At 37.7% G+C, this 24,716-nt stretch overlaps 1 protein-coding gene across 1 annotated transcript in view; it reads right to left on the reverse strand.

The window, feature by feature from the left end:
* Positions 1 to 202: 202 nt before the first annotated feature.
* galnt16 (UDP-N-acetyl-alpha-D-galactosamine:polypeptide N-acetylgalactosaminyltransferase 16) overlaps positions 203 to 24,716 on the reverse strand; it is a 55,783-nt gene continuing 31,269 nt past the window's right edge. The window contains exons 7-15 of the mRNA XM_056255868.1: positions 16,507 to 16,594; positions 14,248 to 14,332; positions 11,153 to 11,256; positions 9,575 to 9,701; positions 9,393 to 9,485; positions 7,910 to 7,993; positions 7,641 to 7,764; positions 4,609 to 4,725; positions 203 to 573 (exon numbers count right to left, since the gene is read on the reverse strand). Of these exons, the coding sequence (XP_056111843.1) occupies positions 430 to 573; positions 4,609 to 4,725; positions 7,641 to 7,764; positions 7,910 to 7,993; positions 9,393 to 9,485; positions 9,575 to 9,701; positions 11,153 to 11,256; positions 14,248 to 14,332; positions 16,507 to 16,594 (966 nt within the window). The 3' untranslated portion in view covers positions 203 to 429. The remainder of the gene's footprint in view (positions 574 to 4,608; positions 4,726 to 7,640; positions 7,765 to 7,909; positions 7,994 to 9,392; positions 9,486 to 9,574; positions 9,702 to 11,152; positions 11,257 to 14,247; positions 14,333 to 16,506; positions 16,595 to 24,716) is intronic.

Genomic DNA, 24,716 nt, shown 5'->3' on the forward strand with positions numbered 1-24,716 from the left:
AACAGCTAATGAAGCCTATGCTGCAAAAAACACAGTCTTTGTGGGAATGAGGGAATATACAGGTCATGGGTCTGAGATGTAGTACAAGGCATTTATATACACATCTATTCTCTGGTGTTGGAGACCTTAACACAACATTCAGAAGCACTCCTGTCAACTGACGAAACCATGCCGTGTGTGTGACTGTATCTGAGAAAGGCATTCAGGCTTCGGTTCGGCAGGCAAAATGTTGCTTTTCCCTCTTCAGCCACTCCATGATGAAGATATGAGGTCAGATGTTTTGGACATGGTCATGTTGGATTCGTTTGAGATCAGCACCTTCAACTAAAACAGTGTGCAAACGTTTTCCTCCGGCTCCTCCGGCACCTCGAGCTCAGCAACCTTACGAAACTCCTCCCCTTTCCCCGCCCTCCCTGTGAGCTCTGCAAGTCAGGTGACCAGCTGCGGCTCCCAGGATTGGCTGGCCACCAGGGGGCGGCACTGAGTGATGAGCGGTGGGCCTGAAGGAGGCTGGCTATCCAGACACAAGCCACTCATCATGTGCTGCAACGCCGGCCCTCGGGGCTTCCATTTCTACAGGAGGAACAGAAAAAGTGGAGACAGGTTAATTACATTTATACTGAACCAGTAACACACACACACACCCCACAGACGGCACCTTCCACAAGTGAAGTACAGAATACACTTAAAAATACAAGTTCTTTATTGGCATCAATGTTCCTTTAACATTCATGGAACCTTTCCATTCCACAAAAGGTTCTTTAATGGAAAAAGGTTCTTCAGATTATTAAAATGTTCTTCACACTAAGGAGAAAATGCTTCTTTTAAGAACTGCTAACTAAGCATGAGGAAATTCATTTGACCACAACATTGCTCATTAAAATATTTTTGTGATGATGGAAACTTGGGTTGTGTGCATGATTTATATTTTTCAAGAACTGAAAGAGTCTTTGGGGAATCAAAAACGGTTCTTCTATTGCACATGTAACGTGTTTGCTTTGTTTTGATATTTGGTTAGGTTTTCCCTGTGCCCGTTTGACCTAGGGTACGTTTACACGACAACGATATGCTTAAAACAGAGAAGTTTCTGCTTTGAGTTTTCCGCGTACAGACGACACTGATCTCCATTCACACGGATCCACGAAAACAACTAAAAACGCTGTATTCTGCTGCCAGGCCACTAGATGGCGATGCAACACTATAGACCAGCGGTTCCCAAACTTTTTTCCCTGCGCACCCCCTTCTATGTCCCAACCGGGTTGGCGCACCCCCAATCCCCACTTCAAAAAAAAAAAAAAATGCAACAAAGCTTTGTTTTATCGCCCTATAAAGACTCATGTTTAACCAGAACACGCATGACAATAACAACATCAACAAAGTTTCAATAATGCAACAAAGCTACGCATAAGCTTCCACTTTTAACTCTTTCACACGTAAGTTTAAAATATTTTAACTGACCCCCCAGCGTGAGTTTTTCAAGGCGACCGTTATTTAGAACTTGTCACTTTAATGTTTCCATGGTGACGCGTCATTGCTTGTCACGTGACACAGCGCAACCACAACACAGCGCTGAATGAATGATCTGCTTTTATGTCATTTTTCCTTTTTTGTCAAAAATGTTCACAAATGTATTAGCTATAGCATGAAACACTGATATTCCGATTGTCAAATATGTGCAAGTGGATGTGTTTTATTGTTCAAACACCTTCATAACGATCGTTAGTTTGTGCCACAGTTCAGAGAATCGGATCTGTTGGATTTACAACACGTGACGTCAATTCCTCCACTTCTCACGAAATACATGAAAGTAAGAGGCCGGTGAACTGGGAGAAGAATAGGGTAAAATGTGAAGCTACGTACACAATGTGTATCTGATATGAATAAAACGTGTCGTCTTATTATAATGAAAAGGATTAATATTGCCGCTTCCATAGAAATCAGCTAAATCAAAATCATTGTTTTGCTAGTACTTATGTGTATTTAAATGTCTGAAACCTAAAATAAACATTATGTGGTTGAAAACACTCAATGGTTGTGATATATGTCAGCACTGGCTCAGCCAGCGCCAGCCAACTCGCGAAAGCACATCTGTCACGTTACCGGCTGCAGTGCAGAGCAGTGCGTAGAAGACAGCAGCTGTTTTCAACGTTTCTATCAAAAACTAATAAATTATAGTTTTTTTTATTTTAAATAAAAGCGACTACAAAGGAAATGTTTACTGTTCATGGTTTTTATTTTATTGTATGGAAAAATCCCACTTACAAAACAGACCGCCATTACATTTTTCCTCTCGCGCACCCCCTTGTGGCAGCTCGCGTACCCCTGGGGGTGCGCGCACCACACTTTGGGAATCCCTGCTATAGACATAGACACCCGTTTTCAAAAGTTTTTCGTTACATATCAATCCTGAAATATCTGAAACGCTTCCAATCCTCATTTTCTGCAGAATAGATACACGATACCAGCTGCTCTTTCTGTCTCTCTCATCTCTCCACAGAGAGTGACACACAAACCCGTCTCTCCTCACTCACTCCTTTCATTTGCTCCGGATGAATATTGTTGGTGTGACAGGGCTTGAATTTTGGCGTGCGATTGTGAGTATTGCGCATAATTTACTCATTCCCGCAGATTTTGTTCTCACACCCAAAGTGCGGCACATAAATCCTCCTCTCAGCACTAAACTGAGTTCTTTTTCACTGCTTATTGCGCTTAAACAGTCAAATACACACAAAATAATGTCAAAATGCCGGTCTTGGCGAATATTTACGTAAACACAGTCAATTATGTTTTAAGTTTAAGTAATGTTTTAACAAACAGTTGAGAAAGAAAACACATATAACAGTATGTTCGATCTGTGCATCAGGTCTTAAAGTGACAGCAGCCTAATATACCTGCTGACAAATTATGAGATAATATAAAAAATATCTATATGGCAGTTTTACCCAATGGTATCAATGTCAAAAATTGTGCCTTTTTCATGCTCAAACAACAACATTACACACTAAAAAACAAAAACAAAAAAATAATAAACTTTTTTAAATCATCCTGAATTTTTTTTTTTCACTGAGTTTGATGTAGTGGCCAAAACAAGGTATCTACATTTTGGGACAAAGTAAGCAGATCAGTAAGGGTTTGAATAGAGCTAATTGACTTCCAAAGTTTACTGAACAGCTTAAAGGTAGGGTATGTAGAAATTTCCCAAAAAACTTTTTTCCAAATTTGTTTATACCGTCTTTATATATCAATGCATAATTAAAATCTAAGTTCTCTGGAAAAGAAATGATAAAAATCGAGTGTCTGTAGTGCTCTCAGGGCTGTAATAAACACAGCTCATTATTCCATTCACTCCCACCCCCTCCCTTCTCGGCTCCTTCCAAAGCCACGCCCCCACGCGCGCTGCCGACCGCTCGCTTAGCTGGAGGAGCGCCGTGCATGTAGTGACATGAATCACAAGTAATAAAATAACTAACTTTATCATTATGAGTATAAACAACTAACATGGCTGTTAGTACTCACTATCACTATCTATTATTATTATTATTATTATTAAAATATATTGAGTTTGATTCGGTAACGAGCTAGTAAAATAAGGCAAAGCTATAAATAGCTTCATTGATACACGTTTTCCGTTATCATCACTTACACTGATGTAGGTGAATTTCGCGTAAGATTCATAACATATACGGTGTTTTGCATGTAAGAGGTTCCACGATGAAAGCACCGTTGGCTCTGATGAGGACTACACTCCGTGGTACACGCCATGGTAGCGAGGGAGATTGACAGTTGCCCCAGCCAATCACTTCATTCGTCCCGGATGGAATAATGAGCGGTGTTTATTACAGCCCTTAGAGCACTACAGACACTCGATTTATATAATTTATTTTCCAGAGTACTTAGATTTTAATTATGCATTGATATATAAAGACGGTATAAACAAATTTGGAAAAAAGTTTTTGGGGAAATTTCTACATACCCTACCTTTAAATAACAGACTCACCCACAACATTAATGTGATAGATGTAATACACAACAATTACTATACACAACAATTACTAACAAAATATATATTTTTGATAATGGTCTCATCATATGGAGAGACGCAAAGAGTAAAGCAAATCTTCTCTATGTGGAATTTGATCTATTTGTGAGGCATGTTCAGACTTTAGGAGATTTCACACATGAATGAGTGGACAGAGGTAGAGGTCAGTCTGATGAAAGATGGAGACGAAAAAAGAAAAAGATTAAAGCCAAACCAGCTAAGCCAACTTAGCTTGCGAGTGGAACCATATGCAGTGGGCTTATGGGAAGATATGTGTCTGTTGTGTTTCAGATTGATGGCAGAGGATTTATATTCAAAGAGAAAAAGAAAAAATGGGGCTATTATGACAGAGAATGAGAGAGGATATTAGGACAAAGAGGAATAACGCTGAACAATCGCCCAGAAATGGCAACAGAAAATCACTTAAATTGACATAACTTCCACAGAGAACACTAGCGCTGTCCGAGAGCTAATAGTCTTCTGAAACACGCAGACATGAAACACATGATTCATTCTCAGTGGGTCATCAAAACTCGAGCTGCCCATCTGTCAGATACACGAACACACACCTGTCTGGACTCTTTGGTGTTGCAGGGCTCCAGTCTGACCTTTGACCCTGCAGTGAAGGCTGTGATGGTCAAACACTGGTCATGCTGACGGATCTGTGGTTCAATCAGGGTCCACTTCTAAAAAAAAAAAAAAAAAAAGATACAGACAAATTATTGGGTGAGTAATGCAGGTGTAGAGTTATATAGATAAGTTACACACTTTATCAGGCAAACCTGTTCAACAGCTTGTTAACACAAATATGTAATCAGCCAATCACATGGCAGCAACTCAATGCGTGTGGACATGGGGCGTTTCTCAATACTAAGTACGCAAAGTTCGGACTTGCCAAGTTCGACTCAGGAGATCTCAGTTATCTCTGTGTGTATATTTTAGGCAACAATAAATTGAAATATGTTATAAATCACCACTCTGCCTCTTTTCGTTTTCATTTAAAGTCCCCCTGTAGTCAATCATTTTACCCGTAAAACGCTTCTTAGATCAGCAAAATTACATATTTAACATTTTTTTCATGCCATAAAATAGCTTGAATGTAACTCTACACGCTTGCCTCATTTAGTATACGCGGTTCTATGAATATGCAAATGAGCCCCGCCTCCACTCACTCACAGCAGCTCAGAGATCCACTGGTTAACAAACACAGGTTGTGTTTCCTGTACAACGATGTAACTCGTTGCTTAACTACCACAGTACAATGCATCGTTGAAGAAATCAACTAGCTAGTCACGACTGTTTCCCGAAACCATATTGTCGCAAAGTGGTCATTCAACCACATTGGTTAATGATGTCACGCACGTGGTGGACTTATAACTCTTAATGAATCTGTTTGAGATCGAATTAATGCTAGATGTTTTGCTATAAATTATGGACATGATATCTGAGGAATATTCCTAATTTTTCTCAGTTATTTCGCTTTATTTCCAGATGAATTCTCAAGGTAAGGCTGTTCCAGGCCGGGTTAATGAGTGCAAGTTCACAAGAATACAAGTATTGTGTATAACCCATATTGAGGAACGGTTATGGTGAAGACGATCTGCTGAAGTTCAAAATGAGCATCAGAATGGGGAAGAAAGGTGATTTAAGTGACTTTGAACGTGGCATGATTGTTGGTGCCAGAAGGGCTGGTCTGAGTATTTCAGAAACTGCTGATCTACTGGGATTTTCATGCACAACCATCTCTAGGGTTTACAGAGAATGGTCCTAAAAGAGAAAATATCCAGTGAGCGTCAGTTCTGTGGGTGAAAATGCCTTGTTGATGCCAGAGGAGAGGAGAACGGCCAGACTGGTCAGAGCTGATAGAAAGGCAACAGTAACTTAAATAACCACTCGTTACAACCGAAGTCTGCAGAAGAGCTAGCCTGGATGCCAGCCCGAACCCCGCCCACAAGGTTTTTTGGACGGGAAGTTCGGTCTGGACTCGATCCATTGAGGAGTAATTATGATCGGTTCAGAAATCATCGGGCCAGTCCAATTGCCAGGGCGGGCTTTATACGATGATGGACAGATGATCTGCAGTTACGTAATCATCACGTTATCAAAGAGCGCTTGGGTTGAACTGGTTTCCTAGCCTGGCAAGCCAGACCTACATCAAGATGTTAGGTCTGGGAACTCACAATTGGCATACCTCAATCCGAGGGGCGGGATAAACGGTTGTCTTTCAATATCCCTCGGCACGCAATAGGATAGCGCTACAACCAACCAGAGCAACGAACGGCTGTGGCTGAGTGAGTCCCATGCGGTTTCCCACCAGTGAACCAGCTAGTTGATATATTAAACTTTTGCCGTATCCGGTCGTCAAAACTCTGAACACATCCTCCTTTTTTAGGAATGACTTAAGTGACGTTCTCTTAACTCCAAGTCATCCAGAGTCGCGGGCAAAGCCGATTCGAAAGACCGCTGTTCGCCAGCAGCATCTTCTTTGTTTTCAAGCAGAGGGAAATCACCTATGTGACAGTGACCCTGGCGTCCCAGAGTCACCCCCCTCCGTCCCCCACTCAACTCAGCCCAGCTTACTGACCTCTACATCCCTCCTGCTGCTGAGACCTAACCACAATCTCACAATCTCCGACACCCAACCATACGCGCCAACCCGTTTGACTAAAAATGGACCGAAATCTCTGAGGAATGTTTCCAGCACCTTGTTGAATCTATGCCAGAAAGAATTAAGGCAGTTTTGAAGGCAAAAGGGGGTTTAATCCGGTATTAGTAAGGTGTACCTAATAAAGTGGCCAGTGAGTGTATATAGCAATGCACAATTTGTGTGTGAATCACACTCATAATCTGAGAAATTGACTTTTTAAATTTTTATTTGTTTATTTGCCATGGAGTTGATGTGGAGTTTTTTAACATTGCTTCTCGAATCTCTGAATTGCATTTAATTCCACATAAAATCCTCTCCTCTTCTCCATGTCACTGAATTATGTTAGCTTTGTACAGGTATATTAATGACCAAAATGGCCAAAAATATTTGTGAAAAATGCAAATGTGAAAATAATGTGAACATGGAGAGTGTTGCAATTACAGTGCACATAATGCACAAGACAGTAATAACTGAAAAAGGTCTGTTGACATTGTAAATGAAAACAAAACAAAACAGATTTAAATAATTTTAAGATGGTGGAATCAAAATCGAATCAGGAAATCAGTACCAATGCCGAATATACTCTTACTCACTCGAAAAATTGCTAAAAATGTTACAGGAAAAGCTTAACTATTTTGAAAACAAAAATGCAATATACAATATTCAAAAGTATGCAAACAACAAAAAAAAACAATCTTTAATGGTCCAAAAAAACAAAAAAAAGCAAACATGAAATTAATGTGAAAAATAGAGTGTGTTGCAATTACAATGACCAAACAAAATCAGTGCCTAGTCTTAGTTTTGTAACTTTACACTCTTACTCACGGGAAAAACACCTACAATTTTTACAGGAAAAACCGAACTATTTTGAAACCAAAAATGCCATGCTCCTGATGTATGACTGAAAATAATGTTAAGTTAGTAAATGCTACTTTCAGTCAGTTAAAGCTTCACCTGTGAGGCCGGTATGCTCGGGGTGGTCTTACACTCGGCCAAACCCAGACTGTCTGTGCCGTGGCTCTCCAGACACAACCCGTCCTGCTTCAGGAGACTGTACACCTCCTCCTGCTCTGGGATTCTGACAAACACAAGCAAGAACGACAAAACACGTTCAGAACAGCGACCTGAGAGGGTTAAATGGCATTTCACTCCGAATACAAAAAGTCCAGGTTGTGTCTGGCAGCCCGTCAGAGCCCAGACACAGTCCAGTGAACGCGACTCACTTGAGTTCAGGGTACACATTCTCAAGATACCAGCGGAAAGAGTTACAGTTCAACTTCCGTCGTAGTGCAAGCCGATCTGCAATACTGTGTAGAGAGACAGAAGCGCTTTAAAGGAATAGTTCACCCAGAAATGAAGGATCATCATCTAACTCACACACAAGTTGCTCCAGAAAGTTCAGAGCTTTTTCCATACAATGACAGTAGATAAAAAAGTACCATAAAATAGTCTGTACTGCTTGTGCACTGTATCGATCATGCAATATAGTGTTAGAATAGTGTGTATATCCACTGAAAATCTAACGAGTTTAAAATAAAATTTAGTTTTGTTGGTATAAACCTGTGAAAAAGAAGTGCACTTTAGCATACTTTTAGAAATATATAATATACTTTTAAAGAATATATGGTAACACTTTACTTGAAGGGGTGTGTATAAGACTGACATGACACGTTCATAACCATGACATGACACATGTCATGAATATGGAGTTTTATGCATGTTTATGACAACTGTCATTAAGTGTCATTCGCTCAATTATGACATTTTTAATGCAAATATGACATTGTTTGAGATGTCTTTGTTATGACAACTTGACATTACTAAGACAACACAACCTGTCATAAATATGTCATAAACATGACATAGCAGATTCATTATCAAGCTTAAGAAACCACTTAGCTTTATGGGTTAACATTACATTAAACTGGCATGTGTTTGGTTTTGACATTGGCTGTCATGAGGCCATTATAACTGTGTCATGAATATTTTTCTTGACCTCGACTACAGTGGTACACATTGAATTTGTCATTAAAATGTTATAATGCCTCATGACAGCCAATGTCAAAACCAACCACATGCCAGTTTAATGTAATGTTAACCCATAAAGCTAAGGGGTTTCTTAAGCTCGATAATTAATCTGCTATGTCATGTTTATGACATATTTATGACAGGTTGTGTTGTCTTAGTAATGTCAAGTTGTCATGGCAAAGACACTGACAGGTTATGATGTATTGGTTTATGTCAAGTTGTCATAACAAAGACATCTCAAATAATGTCATATTTGCATTAAAAATGTCATAATTGAGCGAATGACACTTAATGACAGTTGTCATAACCATGCATAAACAGTTAGCCATTACAGGTTACCATTTTCTTTCAGTGTACGTTGTTTGATTTTTAAACCTGGCATGACACATCTTGACAAGCCAAAATATTAACTTAAAGTACTTTTATGGAGCTTGATAGTCAGTTTTATTGTATATGTAGCAGCGTGAATATCCTGCTAAACATCTCTTTTGTGTTACACAGACTGGACTGCCATGAGGGCGAGTAAACAACAACAGAGATTTCATTTTGGATGCGACTATTCCTTTACAATCAGAGGTAAATATAATCATGACAATCTCATAAAACGGCCTTTCACCAGCTCACCATAACCAGATCTACATAAAACACAGTGTATACAAGTTATCAGAGATGTCTGACCTCCCAAAGGCCTTTCCCTGCGCTGACGGTCTAGCGGCGTAGTAATACTGTTTATACTCATCCATCCAGACCTCAGCCGCTCTCCGCGTGTTCCTACAACACACACAGACAATGTTACAGCGCTTCGTTCATACACCTCGACGTAAGGCATATGATTACAGCTTACATAAAGGCCGACTTACTTAATGTAGGTGAGTGCATTGCCCTCTGGGAAGTCATAGGGATGGCGTTTCCTAAAGACGTGTCCCACGCGACTGCAGGGCAGGATCTCAAGACTGCCGCCACACATCCACACTCTGAATGACAGCTCTACAACATCAGAAAAAGAAAAAGAAAAGATTAAGGAAATTATTTTGTTTATGCAAGAATGAAACGTCATGGTTACAAATGTTTTGAAATAGGAAAAACAATGCAATAGAGCGACAAAAAAAAAACAATACAGGCTTCCCTGAAATCAAACTCTTTGTTGTAGGCAGCCACACTGTAATGCTGTACAATATAGCGTACATGAATTACCCACTGCAGATCTATACAGGTGGAGCTGGGGAAGGAGGAGGCTTTCGGAAACCGCTGACCAACAGTCCAGTCATTTTAAGCCAAAATGGGGGTCAACCTAGAACAAATTGCAACAGAAGCAAACTCAACTGATTTTGTATCCTCAATATGTCCTGAGTAAGGAAAAAAAAAAGCCCCGAAGAATCCCATTAGGGGAAAGTTTAGAAAAAGACCCAAATATAACCTATTCATTCTTTTTCTCACGTGAATAGTGTAACATTTCTAACCTTTAGATATCATCATGAAAATCACTGAGTTGATTACTTACATCAAGACAAACAAAAAATGTATTACACGTTTTTTGAAATTGTTTGTTAACATGGGCAAACGGTGCATAATCTAATTACGTATGTGCTAATTTGCATAAGTAACACAACATAATCTAAACATTGGGTTTAGCCAGGTGAAAATGTCTTGTTAAATCTTGTTGACATCTTACAGTAACTAAAGGTTAATATTTTTACACTATTCGTGTGAGAAAAAGAATGAATAGGCGTATGATGAATAGGTTATATTCGGGTCTTTTTCGAAACTTTCCCCTAATGGGATTCTTCTGGGTTTTTTTTCCTTACTCAGGACATATTGAGGATATAAAATCAGTTGAGTTGCTTCTGTTGCAATTTGTTCAACCTTTTTTCATAAAATGACTGGACTACAAGTATTTGAAGGTTGAGCAGCGAGCTCATTGGCTACTGATACAGCAGGAACCAATCAGCTGTGCCCAATAGATAACGATGTGATTGCAAGCAGATTGAGTTAAGGACCGATCAGCCTGCGCCATCTAGAGTTTCATGACAGGACTTTTATTTGTCCAAATTCCTCTCCTTATAGCTGTACATTAAACACAAAACATGTTCTGATGGACGTGTTTCCGCAGTTAATAACATTGTAAATCTAGCAATTTTTTTTATATTTTCATTTTCATCATGTACATTTATAAGACTATACATATTACCTTGACATTAAATTACAGAGAACTAGTTAACGCTGCCGAGTGAGTGTTTGTAGTACTACGGCTGATAAATTTGCATTGTTCTTTCTTCTTACCAATGTAATCAATTTCTCAATATGTTTTCCTTTTTTGGTAAGTCATAGAAATGCTATTGTGGATTTTTTTTTTTTTTTTTTTTCGCTATTGACCCTTTTCACATACGGGTTTTTAGAAGTAGACGTCTAGTTGATTATTACGGTAGTTTATTACTTACCAAAGTTCTCACCACCCCAAATATCCATGTGAGTGTCATACTGGCCCAGACGATTAAACCAGCCTTTTTCCATTACGAAGATCCCTCCAGCAATTACAGGGGTCCTGCACGAACAGCAGTTAGTGTCAAGAGTATAGATATAGGGTGTAGGATGCTAGGGACATGACATGCTAGTCCCTATATTCAGCTATACTAAATTGTCCCTAGTACTAGAAATCATTTTGATGAAAAAATAACAATAAATAAAAAACAATATATAGTATATATATATATATATATATATATATATATATATATATATATATATATATATATATATATATATACTGTAGTCAACATTTGAAGTGGATCAAAAAAGTTCATCAAAGTTGTCCTAATACAAGAACGGGTATTGTTCAAAAATCATGTATAACTTTGATGAAAGGTTTTGATCCACTTCAAATGTTGACTACAGTATATATATATATATATATATATATATATATATATATATAGAGAGAGAGAGAGAGAGAGAGAGAGAGAGAGAGAGAGAGAGAGAGAGAGAGAGAGAGAGAGAGAGAGAGAGAGAGAGAGAGAGTATACATACAAATCAGTGTTTCCCCTACCATTGTTTTGGGGGGGCGGCCCGCCCTAAAATGCTGACGAAATCCAGTCATAAAAAAGGAATTTAGTGTATAACGTGGAATTTCACGGAACTTGTAAATTTGAGGAAAAAATTGAAATCAGTTCAGTACACTTGAAATCAAATCGCGATGTAGACTAGTGTTTGTGAATATTAAAACACAAAGACTATTTAAATACGAACCCTGCATGTTCTGTGTGAATGAATGGTGCCGCCGACGCGCAGTTTCATTTACCACACACACACACACACACTGAAGCACGTGTGACGCTTGGGCTGTTTTTTGGCCTATAATATGAAGACACAAATGCATGAACTTCCTCTCTAGGCTCTAGATCCACTCTGAAAGTCACTTCGTGATCATTTCACGCTTCATTTGAGAAAAACTATCATGACATAAACACACAGAAACTCAAAAGGTCTTCACGGCAACCCGTCAAAATAAAAGTTCGTTTAAACTGACAGAAATATATTACTGTTGTAGTTTAGAATTTAGATATGTCCCAATGTAATAATACACTAACACTAATCCAAATAAATTATCATCAAAACTGAAATTAAGGAATAATCCATGTTTTAATTTTAACAGTAAAGCTCATTGTGCAGCAAGTTATTTGACAAAAAGTTTATTTAATTTCATATGATTGAAATTGATGATAAATGATCAAATTTGTGATTTATGTCTTCATTTTATTACCAAAAAAAAGCACAACACAGAATTAGTGTGAAATTTTTTTTCATATAATTTTTTTTTAAATTATAAGTTTAATGATTCATAATACATGATTTCAATTAATTAGACATGCTTTTTGATTCCAAAAAAAAAATTACACCACGTATCCGTAACACGCCCGCTCCACAACACTAGCAGCCCCCCACCCCCCCCCCCCCCCCCCCCCCTTGAAAAAAATCCTAGGGGAAACACTGTATATATAACCACCGTTGTTTTATTTTAATTCAACTGAAATGGCTCATACCATCATTACCATTACTAAGAAAACTGTGTTAATTCAAGGAACGTTCATTAAGTGGACAGAGTAAGGCACATGTTTGAATCATAGCCTACGTGCACAGTTCAGTTGAATGATAAAGTTTACCCTCTTTAACTTTAACTTAATTTTGTTAAACTAAACCTATGAAGCAAAATGTTAGCTCAAATATCCTCAAAACTAAAAATAACAGTGAAATAAGAGCGAATGAAAAGTTGATCTGTCAATCAGATGCGCATGGAAGTTGTGTGTGTTTCTTCAATAACAGCAGAATCCCAGTCGAGTTTTCTTTCACAGGCATCATTGGTTCAGTTAATTTTGTATATTAAAATAAGGTGATGCGCAGAGTTATTAAGACCCCCCAAAACACTGTGTAATTCACACAAGTGCTGTGCTCTATATATTATATTCATTATAAGTCTAAAAACCTTAATGTCAATCCCTGAATAAAGATTTTTGTTTTGTTTTTTGCTCCTTTTATGTCCCCACCAATGTCAAAATCAAACCTACGCCCTTGGTTGTTATATACTATTTACACACTAAGTGGGGTTGAAAGGTCTGAGACCACTACAGTAAAAATGCTTCTAGTTTTATAAAAGCTCTTGGGGGCTTGAGTTTGTAGATCTTCTGTTACTAATTTGCTTCCATTTTATTATTGACCAAGAATTTTACATGTGTCTTATCTGTCTTATGTCAAAACTTTAAAACGCAAAGTTTTAAAACGTTGTTTATTTCTCGGTTAAAACAAAAATATCCTAGATTTTTTTACGTAGTATACTGTACTGTATGTATATGAGAGAGAGAGAGAGAGAGAGAGAGAGAGAGAGAGAGAGAGAGAGAGAGAGAGAGAGAGAGAGAGAGAGAGAGAGAGAGAGAGAGAGAGAGAGAGAGAGAGAGAGAGAGAGAGAGAGAGAGAGAGAGAGAGAGAGAGAGAGAGAGAGAGAATGCAATTCAAAAAGGGGGGACCTGGAAGTCAGATTATTAACAGGCAATGGCATTGACTAAAAGTGGTCCCAAAAGTATTCAGGGTATTTGCAGGGTTTTAAAAAACAAATGTAAGGCTTTTTTTAAGCTGGGCACAACAATGTCTGTCTACTCTACGGTAACATACTAAACAACAGGATGACTGTAAAAAGCACAATTTAAACAACTTTACAGTTCAAATGTGGGATGCATCTATAGGATTCTTTTGGGCTGACACCGAAACCTATTTTAACAACCGATAAATAACATCAGTTGTTTTTTATTTTGTCACTTGCTCACTTATTTGAACTTTTGTCATTAAAATACTAGATTACTGTTTTGATCCGGTTTGAATACGGTTATACGGCTGCATCATCAAATCCTTTTTATTGTGGATTATTTTGAAATTTTATGGATTGGATCCATTTAACCTTCAACAGTCCAACATTATATGAGAGCCACAAACTAAGAAAAAATAACAAATAAGACAACATGGCAAACTACAGGTTTTTTTTGCAGACCTGATTGGTTGTGTTGGGTCGTTTCTTGCCATTTTCTGTTCGATAGGAATCTGCTCCCATTTGAAGTGTAAACTCCAGTCGAAACCTGATGTCAGAGGGGGAAAGTGAGCCAGTTATTCCTGGATCTCTAATAAACACATGCAGTTATTTCTAATCTGTCAGCAATCAGACTAGTGGAGGACCAATAAGTATTTCTGGTGGCCAATACAGGGTGGCACCTCTACTTCTAAAGTGGTGAGACTAAATCTTATGCTTTTGGGGCGTATAACTGGTATTATGATTTAGTGATTCCAAACGCTTTATAGCAAGGTTGTAAACATTGCCATTTGCAGAGTTAACATGTGCTACATTATATAGGCATCATGAATTAATACATTTCTTTTTAACGTATCTTGGTTAATGTTCATTTATAGATTTTGTCTATAAATATACTTTTGTCCATCACCTTAGTTCTTTCTTAATGATGTTACATCACTTTATTTTACCATTAAAAATAATTGGTATATGTACATTTACATAACCAAAGATTTTTAATGCATGTTTACTATTAAGTAATGTTAATGTGTACACAACCCTTTTGCAGTGTTACGGATATATTAACACTGTCACCGTCCCACAGATGGGACATTTGCCATTATATTTTTAAAACAATAATATCTTTTGAAAACTATATATCATTTGAAAGCTTAGAATCTATAGTTTCCATATTTGGTGACTGATTTTCAAAATAAATTACAGAGGAGCCGTAATCTATCAATTTGCAACAAGAATATTTTCATACTCCTAAGGCGTGTTCAGACCTTTATTTTGAAATAGGAATGAACATGAAAAATCATGAAAAAGTGGTAGAAACCTCAGTTCATGCCAATAGTTCAAAAGATAGCATCCATTCAATTATTTTAGAAAAAAAGGTCTGAAAATGTTTTAAATATAAAGAAAAAAATAATAAATTCACCATTTGTGAGGTGGCAGCGAGCTATAACGCACATGCGTGTTCTTTGTTTGTGTTTCTTAAGAGGTTGAATTCATATCAAAATCTGCCAAACTTCCCATTCTGAATAGGATGTCTACTTCATAAATTGTATGAAAATTGTGGAAATAATGGTTCAGATCACTCAAAACACATATGGAAATAGAGGCGCCCTTATATGTGCAGTAATGGAGTCTGGTTGTCCTAGTGGACGCGTTCGGTACTGCGCACAAACAAAATCTCACTGAAAGCTCATTTTTTGAGATATCAACCTAAAATTTGAAACACAACTTGTTCAGATGTGTGCCTTTGATATTTTTGGAGTTTTAGAGTCCACCAGGTTTTGAAAATATATATTTTATATAAAATATGAATAATTTTTTTTTTTTACATTGTACATTTCCATAAACTCAAACTTCTATAACTTTTTTTTTCTGTTTCACTTTCTTAATTTATTTCACTTCTACAAAAACTGCCAAATGTCTTCTTTAAAACGAGACTAATCTTACGTCTATATTCCAAAGCATTCCTGAATTACAACCATTTAAGTTCGAAATGTGCATTTTCATGTATATTCAAAAAAAGGGGGGTGACACTTAAAGGGTTAAATAAACAGCAATCATAGTATTTAATACTGTAATTCTAATATAGTATTTTTCACAAATAAAGAAATTGTTAAAAACATGAATAAAAAGAAAGTAAATACTGAAACCAACAGAGCACTCTGCTATTGTGCATATGGGAATCATATTTTCTCAAATAAAGATCATGTTAATTGCTCTTTCTCAAATGTTTGTCTACTAATATTCCTAAAAAAAAAAAAAAAAAAAAAAACTGACATAAATTCTTAAAGTCAATCGGATAAAGTCAAATTCTGACAAATGACTATAACATTGATGTGGATAGAAGCTCGGATCATTTGATTTTAGAAGAATTTGGTGAAATGTTTGGGTGTTGTTATTGTAAACTAAAATAAATAAAAAAACTATTAAAAATGACAGTTTTAAAATCAAATCAAGCTGAAATGACATAAAATAAAATACAAATATTAGTTGAAAAACTAAAATTAAAACATAAAATGCTAAATATTCATTAATGCTATAAGTATATAGATAAATACTAAAATAACACTGGTTTATACTGAGACTTTGGTATATTGTCTGAGATTTCTAATAGGCTACTATAGAGGAGACACGTGTGAGATTACTCTCAGGAGAAACATGTAAGAAGTTCTCCTCTTCCTCTCATTGCTTCTGAAAGAGACGAACACTGTGGTAAAACTCTCTCACCTCCTCTCAGGTCTGCAGACGCCGCCAGATACGCAAAGTTATCCAGGCTGATGACATCGATGATGGGACTGACCACACGAGTGTGATCCTACAGGAGAACGCAAAACACAAATGATTATTACAAATGACTTATTTCATTATGTGTCTGAATATCTCCAAGCATTTATATTAATGAATTTATTTAGTCATTATTGCATTTCTGGCCAGCTAAATACAACATAGAGGACACAGACATGTGTGTGCAAAGTCAGCACACTGTAAAAACTGATATGATCAATAAGTCATGGCAAATTATGTTTTTTTCCATTACTTTAAATCAAAATAATTGAACCAATATCAACTTTTTTAAAGCTGCAGTCCGTAACTTTTTTAAGTTAAAAATAATCCAAAATATTTATATTTAAAAAAACATATTCTGCCAGTGGTCAAAACTATCTGCTTGCCATAGCTAGATTCAAAACGGTTAGCTTGTAATAATGATTTTAATTCCAGTGGTACTGGTGGGTTTCCGCGGGAAATTCGAGCATGTCTTTGCGTCATTACGTCACACCCGTACACATAAAGAAGGAGTTTCGGCTAGCCGGCTATTTCTCGCAGCACTTTACATGATTAAACTTATGGCATCCATAAAGATGCAAACAACAATCATCAGGGTCAACTGGAGATTCAGCAGTTATAAAACCCAAAAGACTTTGTACTTCGGATTTAAGGTGGCTAGAGAAAGAGAAAGAAACCGTCTCATGCGAACACAAGGATTTAAACATCGGCGGGGCTTTTGAAAAGTGCGTGAACTCCGTGTTTTGAAGGGGTTCAAAACGGAAGAAGAGACGGCTTTTTTCTGCTGAACAAGTAAGTTAAGACATTTCAATAGTTCAATCGTGTAACAGTACGTTTTCTTAATTCACACAGTTATGGAGTTTCCTTTGTTGTGCCTTTCTCGTTTTGCTATTATGGAGAATATGAATTCTGAACTACACAGGTAACCATAAAACACATTAAATTTACCATTAGTCACGCAATGCTGATGTGATGTTGTTAACATGAACAATTTGAGAACAAAGTAGGCTATAATTTGCACGGTTGCTGTAAATCGCGTTGATTAAATCTAACGAAGCTTATCATGTCGAATGCTTTTTCCCCCTTAGTTGGTCAGAACAAAAATGGATGTTACTTACTTGTTCAGAAGACATTTTCTTATGAAAATTCTTATGTTGGTCAAACTTTCAAAAAGTGAATCTGTGATTCTGTATGACAGTATCCACACAGCGCGGTGACTGACAGCAGCACTCGCCTCAAAGCACTGTGTTCATCCGCGCTGTTTCATGCCGATTTACAACCCACGTAAAGATGATAATTCCGCGAATCACTGCAGTTACAGATTTCGAACAGAGAGATGGCGACAAAGAGGAAAAGCTACGGACTGCAGCTTTAAGATTATCCTATTTTTTTTTTAAGTTAGGATATGAGATTATGCAACTGTGCTCAAGTTTTTAGTTGAATCAGGTGATCATTTTGAAGAATTCAGGTGAGAATCAGTGCATGAAACGAAAATCCGTCTATGTTCTAAATGCATGCTATGCTATCTTATTATGAACGATTCATTCATGTAGGCATATTAGTAACGTGTATATTCTGTTATGTTCTGTTTTGGTTTGCTCTGTTCCTGTTTGCCTGAGTTCCTAGATAGTTTCTCTGGCTGTTAATTAGTTTCCACACACCTGTTTGTCACAAATGCCATGTGTCCATGAACTTTTATTTTCATATTATTTTGCCTTACTTTGCCTGTGTTTAGTTCCTGTTCCCTAGTTTGCCATAGTCATTCATTGTTTTATTGGTTAATTTGGGTTATTTTTTTCTACCCAAATCATGTGTTGAGCCTTTTGGGTAATTTTTTGGGGTTATTTTTTCAGTGTTTGGGTAGTTTTTGTCCCCTGGGTCAGACATAACAGCCCCAGCCCCTGGGTCAGACATAACAACCCAGTGTTTGAGTAGATTTTTTGTGCAACCCAGATCCTGGGTCAGACGTAACAACCCCGTGTTTGAGTAGATTTTATATGTAACCCAGATCCTGGGTCAGACGTAACAACCCAGTGTTTGAGTAGATTTTATATGTAACCCAGATCCTGGGTCAGACGTAACATGTAACCCAGATCCTGGGTCAGACGTAACAACCCAGTGTTTGAGTAGATTTTATATGTAACCCAGATCCTGGGTCAGACGTAACAACCCCGTGTTTGAGTAGATTTTATGTGTAACCCAGATCCTGGGTCAGACGTAACAACCCAGTGTTTGAGTAGATTTTATGTGTAACCCAGATCCTGGGTCAGACGTAACAACCCAGTGTTTGGGTAGTTTTTGTGTTACTCAGATCCTGGGTCAGACGTAACAACCTAGTGTTTAAGTAGATTTTATGTGTAACCCAGATCCTGGGTCAGACGTAACAACTCTGTTTGAGTAGATTTTATGTGTAACCCAGATCCTGGGTCAGACGTAACAACCCAGTGTTTGAGTAGATTTTATGTGTAACCCAGATCCTGGGTCAGACGTAACAACCCCGTGTTTGAGTAGATTTTATGTGTAACCCAGATCCTGGGTCAGACGTAACAACCCAGTGTTTGGGTAGTTTATGTGTAACCCAGATCCTGGGTCAGACGTAACAACCCCGTGTTTGAGTAGATTTTATGTGTAACCCAGATCCTGGGTCAGACGTAACAACCCAGTGTTTGAGTAGATTTTATGTGTAACCCAGATCCTGGGTCAGATGTAACAACCCTGTTTGAGTAGATTTTATGTACTAACCCAGATCCTGGGTCAGACGTAACAACCCAGTGTTTGAGTAGATTTTATGTGTAACCCAGATCCTGGGTCAGACGTAACAACCCCGTGTTTGAGTAGATTTTATGTGTAACCCAGATCCTGGGTCAGACGTAACAACCCAGTGTTTGGGTAGTTTATGTGTAACCCAGATCCTGGGTCAGACGTAACAACCCCGTGTTTGAGTAGATTTTATGTGTAACCCAGATCCTGGGTCAGACGTAACAACCCAGTGTTTGAGTAGATTTTATGTGTAACCCAGATCCTGGGTCAGATGTAACAACCCTGTTTGAGTAGATTTTATGTACTAACCCAGATCCTGGGTCAGACGTAACAACCCAGTGTTTGAGTAGATTTTATGTGTAACGCAGATCCTGGGTCAGACGTAACAACCCAGTGTTTGAGTAGATTTTATGTGTAACCCAGATCCTGGGTCAGACGTAACAACCCAGTGTTTGAGTAGATTTTATGTGTAACGCAGATCCTGGGTCAGACGTAACAACCCAGTGTTTGAGTAGATTTTATGTGTAACCAAGATCCAAGGTCAGATGTAACAACCCAGTGTTTGAGTAGATTTTATGTGTAACCCAGATCCTGGGTCAGACGTAACAACCCAGTGTTTGGGTAGTTTTTGTGTTACTCAGATCCTGGGTCAGATACAACAACCCAGGGATTGTGTTGTTTATTGCGGGCTTGTTGTGACCTCTTCAGGAGAGAGCAGTGCAGCTCCGTCAACTTGTTGCGTGTCTTTGGTAAAATAAAGGTTTGTGTACATTTTCCGTATCTATAAATTTGTTATTGTTCTGTATATCGTTTCATTTTATGCAAAGTAACATACAGGGGCGCAATTTGAGTCACCTTAATAAGTGTCGCGTCGGTCTTTGCGCGTGATGGAAACGCCTGATGCCTTGCAGAAAATTGTATGATTTTTTGGCTACGAGTGAAACGCAGGGCGGCGGTCTGAAGTTTGAAGTTCCCCGCTGAACATGATACAAGCTCCCGCACGAGATCCAGCGCCGTTAATTTGCAGACATTCATTTTTAATATAAAGCTATAGCTTTTTTTCCTAATAATCAACCCATTATGCTGGATTAAATAAATAACCCAATTTGCTGGGTAAAATTACCCCAACATGTGTTCTGTCCCATATTTACCCCGCCCTTGGGTTGTTTTAACCCAGTGTTTTTCAGAGTGTGATTAGAGTCTCACCTGTCCCCATTGCCAGAGTGTATTTATTTCCTCAGTTAAGCTTCTGGTCTTTGTTAACGTTACTAACTGGATTATATCTGTTTGTTTCTTGGTTTCTATTAAATTCTACTTAACTGCTCTTCAAGCCCAATCTCTCTGGATCAACTGTCCAGCATATGTGACACTGTTTCTGTTCTCCTTGATTAAGGTCCCTGTGTATTAAAGCCTTGAGCTCTTTCTGTTCAGTGTTGTCTATGTTAAAACTGGTTGTTTATGTATTCTCCTGTTTCTTGTTTACTTTAGTTTTTGCTTTCTATCTCTTTTGTCGTGCGCTATACAGCCACAGATCGAATAAATATATATTTTATGATCGACTTGTAATTTTTAATCAAAATGGCGACGCGTGCCAATCATTTAGTGCACCTAAACCCCGCCCCTTTTGCATGTCACGCCCACATCTCAACATCCAATCAACACCCAATGCATAGAACGAAGTCTCCGCCCCACATTTATTCTTTTCTAATAATTCTTTGCACTTGGATATATACGTCACAATATGGAAGAAAAGTTCTGTTGCTTCTCGTCTCCCAGCCTGATTAAAACCCCACTAAAACCATCAAAACAGAGCAGCCTAACCAGTATGGCCAGACCAGGACACCAGCTGACCACTTTAAGTCTGGTTTCAGCTGCAGTGAAAACACTGCACACTTTTCAGAGTAAACTACGTGTAGAGCAGACCATAACAAATATTATTTCTCAATTTTCTGTAACAGCAACTTTCTATTGTGTTTGTTTTTCACAACTTTCCAAAAGAGGAAAACATGATAGAGAGATGGATCGTGGCAGTCAGAAGAGAGAGAGATGTCATATTTATAGTCACTCCCTCCCTCAGCAGCTGAACTAGAAACCCCCTTTGATTTAATGCCAAGGTAATATAACAGATACATAAATAACACATACATTACATAAATAGAATGTTATAAATGCACATTCAATTTTTTAAAATTAAGATTAAAATTAAAAATGTTTCTACACTTACAAGGCCAGTTGTTGCATTATTGTGTGTGATTTGCAAGGCTTGCTACTAATTTGAAATATGGTTTGCTGCTGTGTGAGTACACTTGTGCATGCATAACACTATTTATGAGCATGTACTGTAAGTGTGTGTCACATTAAAAAATCTTGTGCGGGGAAGTTCATATTACAACTGCATAAGAAAATCAAATGTTTTCAATTAGAGCTGGCGCTCTACGCAAAGACACTGAACTCTGTGCTCAGAGCTGCAGTGTGTGTGTTTGTGTGTGTGTGTGTGACCCAGAAATCCATCTGCAACATATCCCACATAGATTCATAGATTGATACAGCATTTGACAATCATAAACAACATTAGGACACTCCACTTAGTCGTCCATGGCTTGTCAATTTTTCCATCCATATGAATTACACAGTTTAACCTAAACAAGCTAATAAACTTAATTTGATGCATATTTGACAGTCATTCATAAATGAAATTATCACAAAAAAAATGTATGGCCAAATTCATTTTTAAATATCTGCATCTTGATTTTCATTCATGTGTCAAATATGCGTCACATTAAGTTTACAAGTTTGTTTGTTAAAACTGTGTTATCCTGTGAAAAACTGTGAAAAACTGTGTATATCTTGAGTAGTGTCCAAACAAGGTGAGTATGTTTAAATGATGTTTTACTCTTTACTTTCAATTTTAAATGGCCATTCACTATCGTAAATCTCTTTACAAACTGTTATTTTTATGGATCCAGAAAAAAATGCAAAAATATTGGAATTTTGTAAATCTGAATTGTATAAAATGTGACATTTAACAAATTGTTTTTTAAGGCATATTTAACAGATTTGTATTTTTAAACATTTGTATTTTTCCATCATTCAGATTCTAAAATGAAAATATTTATTTAGAATCCTGATTTTCTTCTTTAGCTACAATTTCTTTAATGTCATAATCTAAATATATCTTCTAACTATTTTAACCAAATCTCCTGTTTATGAATGCAGATCCATAAAAATATGCCACAAAACCATTCTAAAATTCAAATGTACACAATTCAAATAGTTTTGTCATTTGTCTATCTCCATATTGTGTAAGGTTGGACTGAGTGGCTCACGGCTTCAGACACAGCGTCGTTTGAAGAGAACACACGGTGTGTGTTTCTCTCAGTGTGTGTCGTTAGTCCTCTGATTATTCAGACGTGCGTCGGCTCATAGTGTTTGTCTGAGAAAACCACAAACACAGAGCGATCACAAATATATGAACTTAGTATTAAAAAAAATTACCCCTGAGTAAAAAATGGAAAAGAAATAGAAACATTCATGGACTGGAACAACAGATTCTAGTCAAATAAACTATATATAAAAAATACATGTTTGATTTTACATTTGATTTGACCACATTTTTATCTGAAAAGTCCTTCTGTATCAATGTCATGATGATGATGAAGATGATAATCACTCTTGATGATTTAGGTCGAGAGAGTCTCCATGATGCAGCTGTGAGAAGACAAACTGCTTTCCTCTCGCTCGGATTCTGGGAAAATATCCCTCTGAAGAACCAGACTGGATTCAGGCCATTGATGACTCACTACTGACTCTCAACACTCAACACGCAGAGGTCACGGAGACCGAGAGTGTATTAAAACGTCCTGACACGACACACAACTACCTAAAACACAATGCCGAGTAGTTGAATGCCCTTTAATGCTGTCCAGTTTACTAAATGGGTCACAAGTTCCTTCTGATGGGTCACGAAGTAAAATATCTGATTATACTACAGTAATTGTGCAAAATCATGTGTTGAAGCTAGTCAAATTAGCAGGTTGCATGACATGCTTCATACTCTGACGCAGTGTGTTTTGTGCTGAGAGCATCACAATTCAAATGACATTTATGGTCAATTTTCCAAAACGTCAATCACTTTGCATTCTGGTTCGCCTGTTTCAGATTTGGGACGTTTCTGTTATATTTTGTAAAAGTAAACAACTGTAGTACTGATGACTTGATGACGCAAACCAATGTAAAATATGATTCCTGCAGAAAGCACCGCTGTAAATCAGAGATGATCAGTGTTCCTCATAAGCTACACACACTTCTGACGCACAAAACACACTGTCTGCATGATGTCTGGAAAATAGCTCCAGATTTCGCCAATTCTCGATGACAGATCCTTCATGCTGGCACCGGACTCACTGGAGAAACTTTGACATGTTTGATGTCAACAACAAACTACACTGCCAGGCAAAGGTTTAGAAGATTATTTTAATGTTGTTTTCTTCTGCTCACCAAGGCTGCATTTATTTGATCAGAAATACAGTAAAAACTGTAATTTTGTGAAATATTATTACAATTTAAAAGAAAATTGCAGTTTCCAAACACACAAAATGAAGCAGCAAAAAACTTTTCAACATTGATAATAATAAGAACAATTATTAATAATTGAGAACTAATAATAACTGGTAATAATTGATCATCAAATCATCATATTAGAGTGATTTCTGAAGGATCATGTGACACTGAAGACTGGAGTAATGATGCTGAAAATTCAGATTTAATCACAGGGATAAATTCCAGCTTACTATATATTCACACAGAAACAGTTATTTTACATTTGTAATAATATTTCACAATATTACTGCTACTACAGTATTTTTAATCAAATATATGCTTTACAAGAGACTAAAAATAGCAATTATTCCAGACCTTTTGTCACAAAACGCTCAGGAACAGGTAACATGAACTTAGGCTTTATTTATACACGGTATGCAGACTCCAAAATAAAAGGTAAAACAAATGCTCAGAAGATACTTAGGAATACCGAAAATACCAGAAATGTCTCTTGAAAATTACTCGGGAACCAGGGACCAGAATTGACGAGATTGGACCAGGAGTGTAGGCTGACTGAGGCTTTTATGCAGCATGAGTGGCGATCATGAGGAGACGAGGTGCAGGTGATAACAATCAGGGAGAGTGCGTGCAGGTGAGGATCCAGGAGAATGCTGGGAAGTGTAGTGCGGGACAGGACCAGGGGAAACCGTGACATTACACCCCCTCCCGGAAGGCGCAACCTCGCGCCTAAACCGAACTGTGCACCACGGTGGCATAGCTGGAGGGAGGAGCCATGGGGAAAGACAGCCGGCAAAGTCTCATGGCGATGACAGGAAGCGATGACAACGTGGAAG

The sequence above is a fragment of the Rhinichthys klamathensis genome, unplaced genomic scaffold (genome assembly GCF_029890125.1).
Source record: "Rhinichthys klamathensis goyatoka isolate OS25496 unplaced genomic scaffold, OSU_Roscu_1.1 h1tg000123l_1, whole genome shotgun sequence".
Taxonomy (NCBI): Eukaryota; Metazoa; Chordata; class Actinopteri; order Cypriniformes; family Leuciscidae; genus Rhinichthys; species Rhinichthys klamathensis.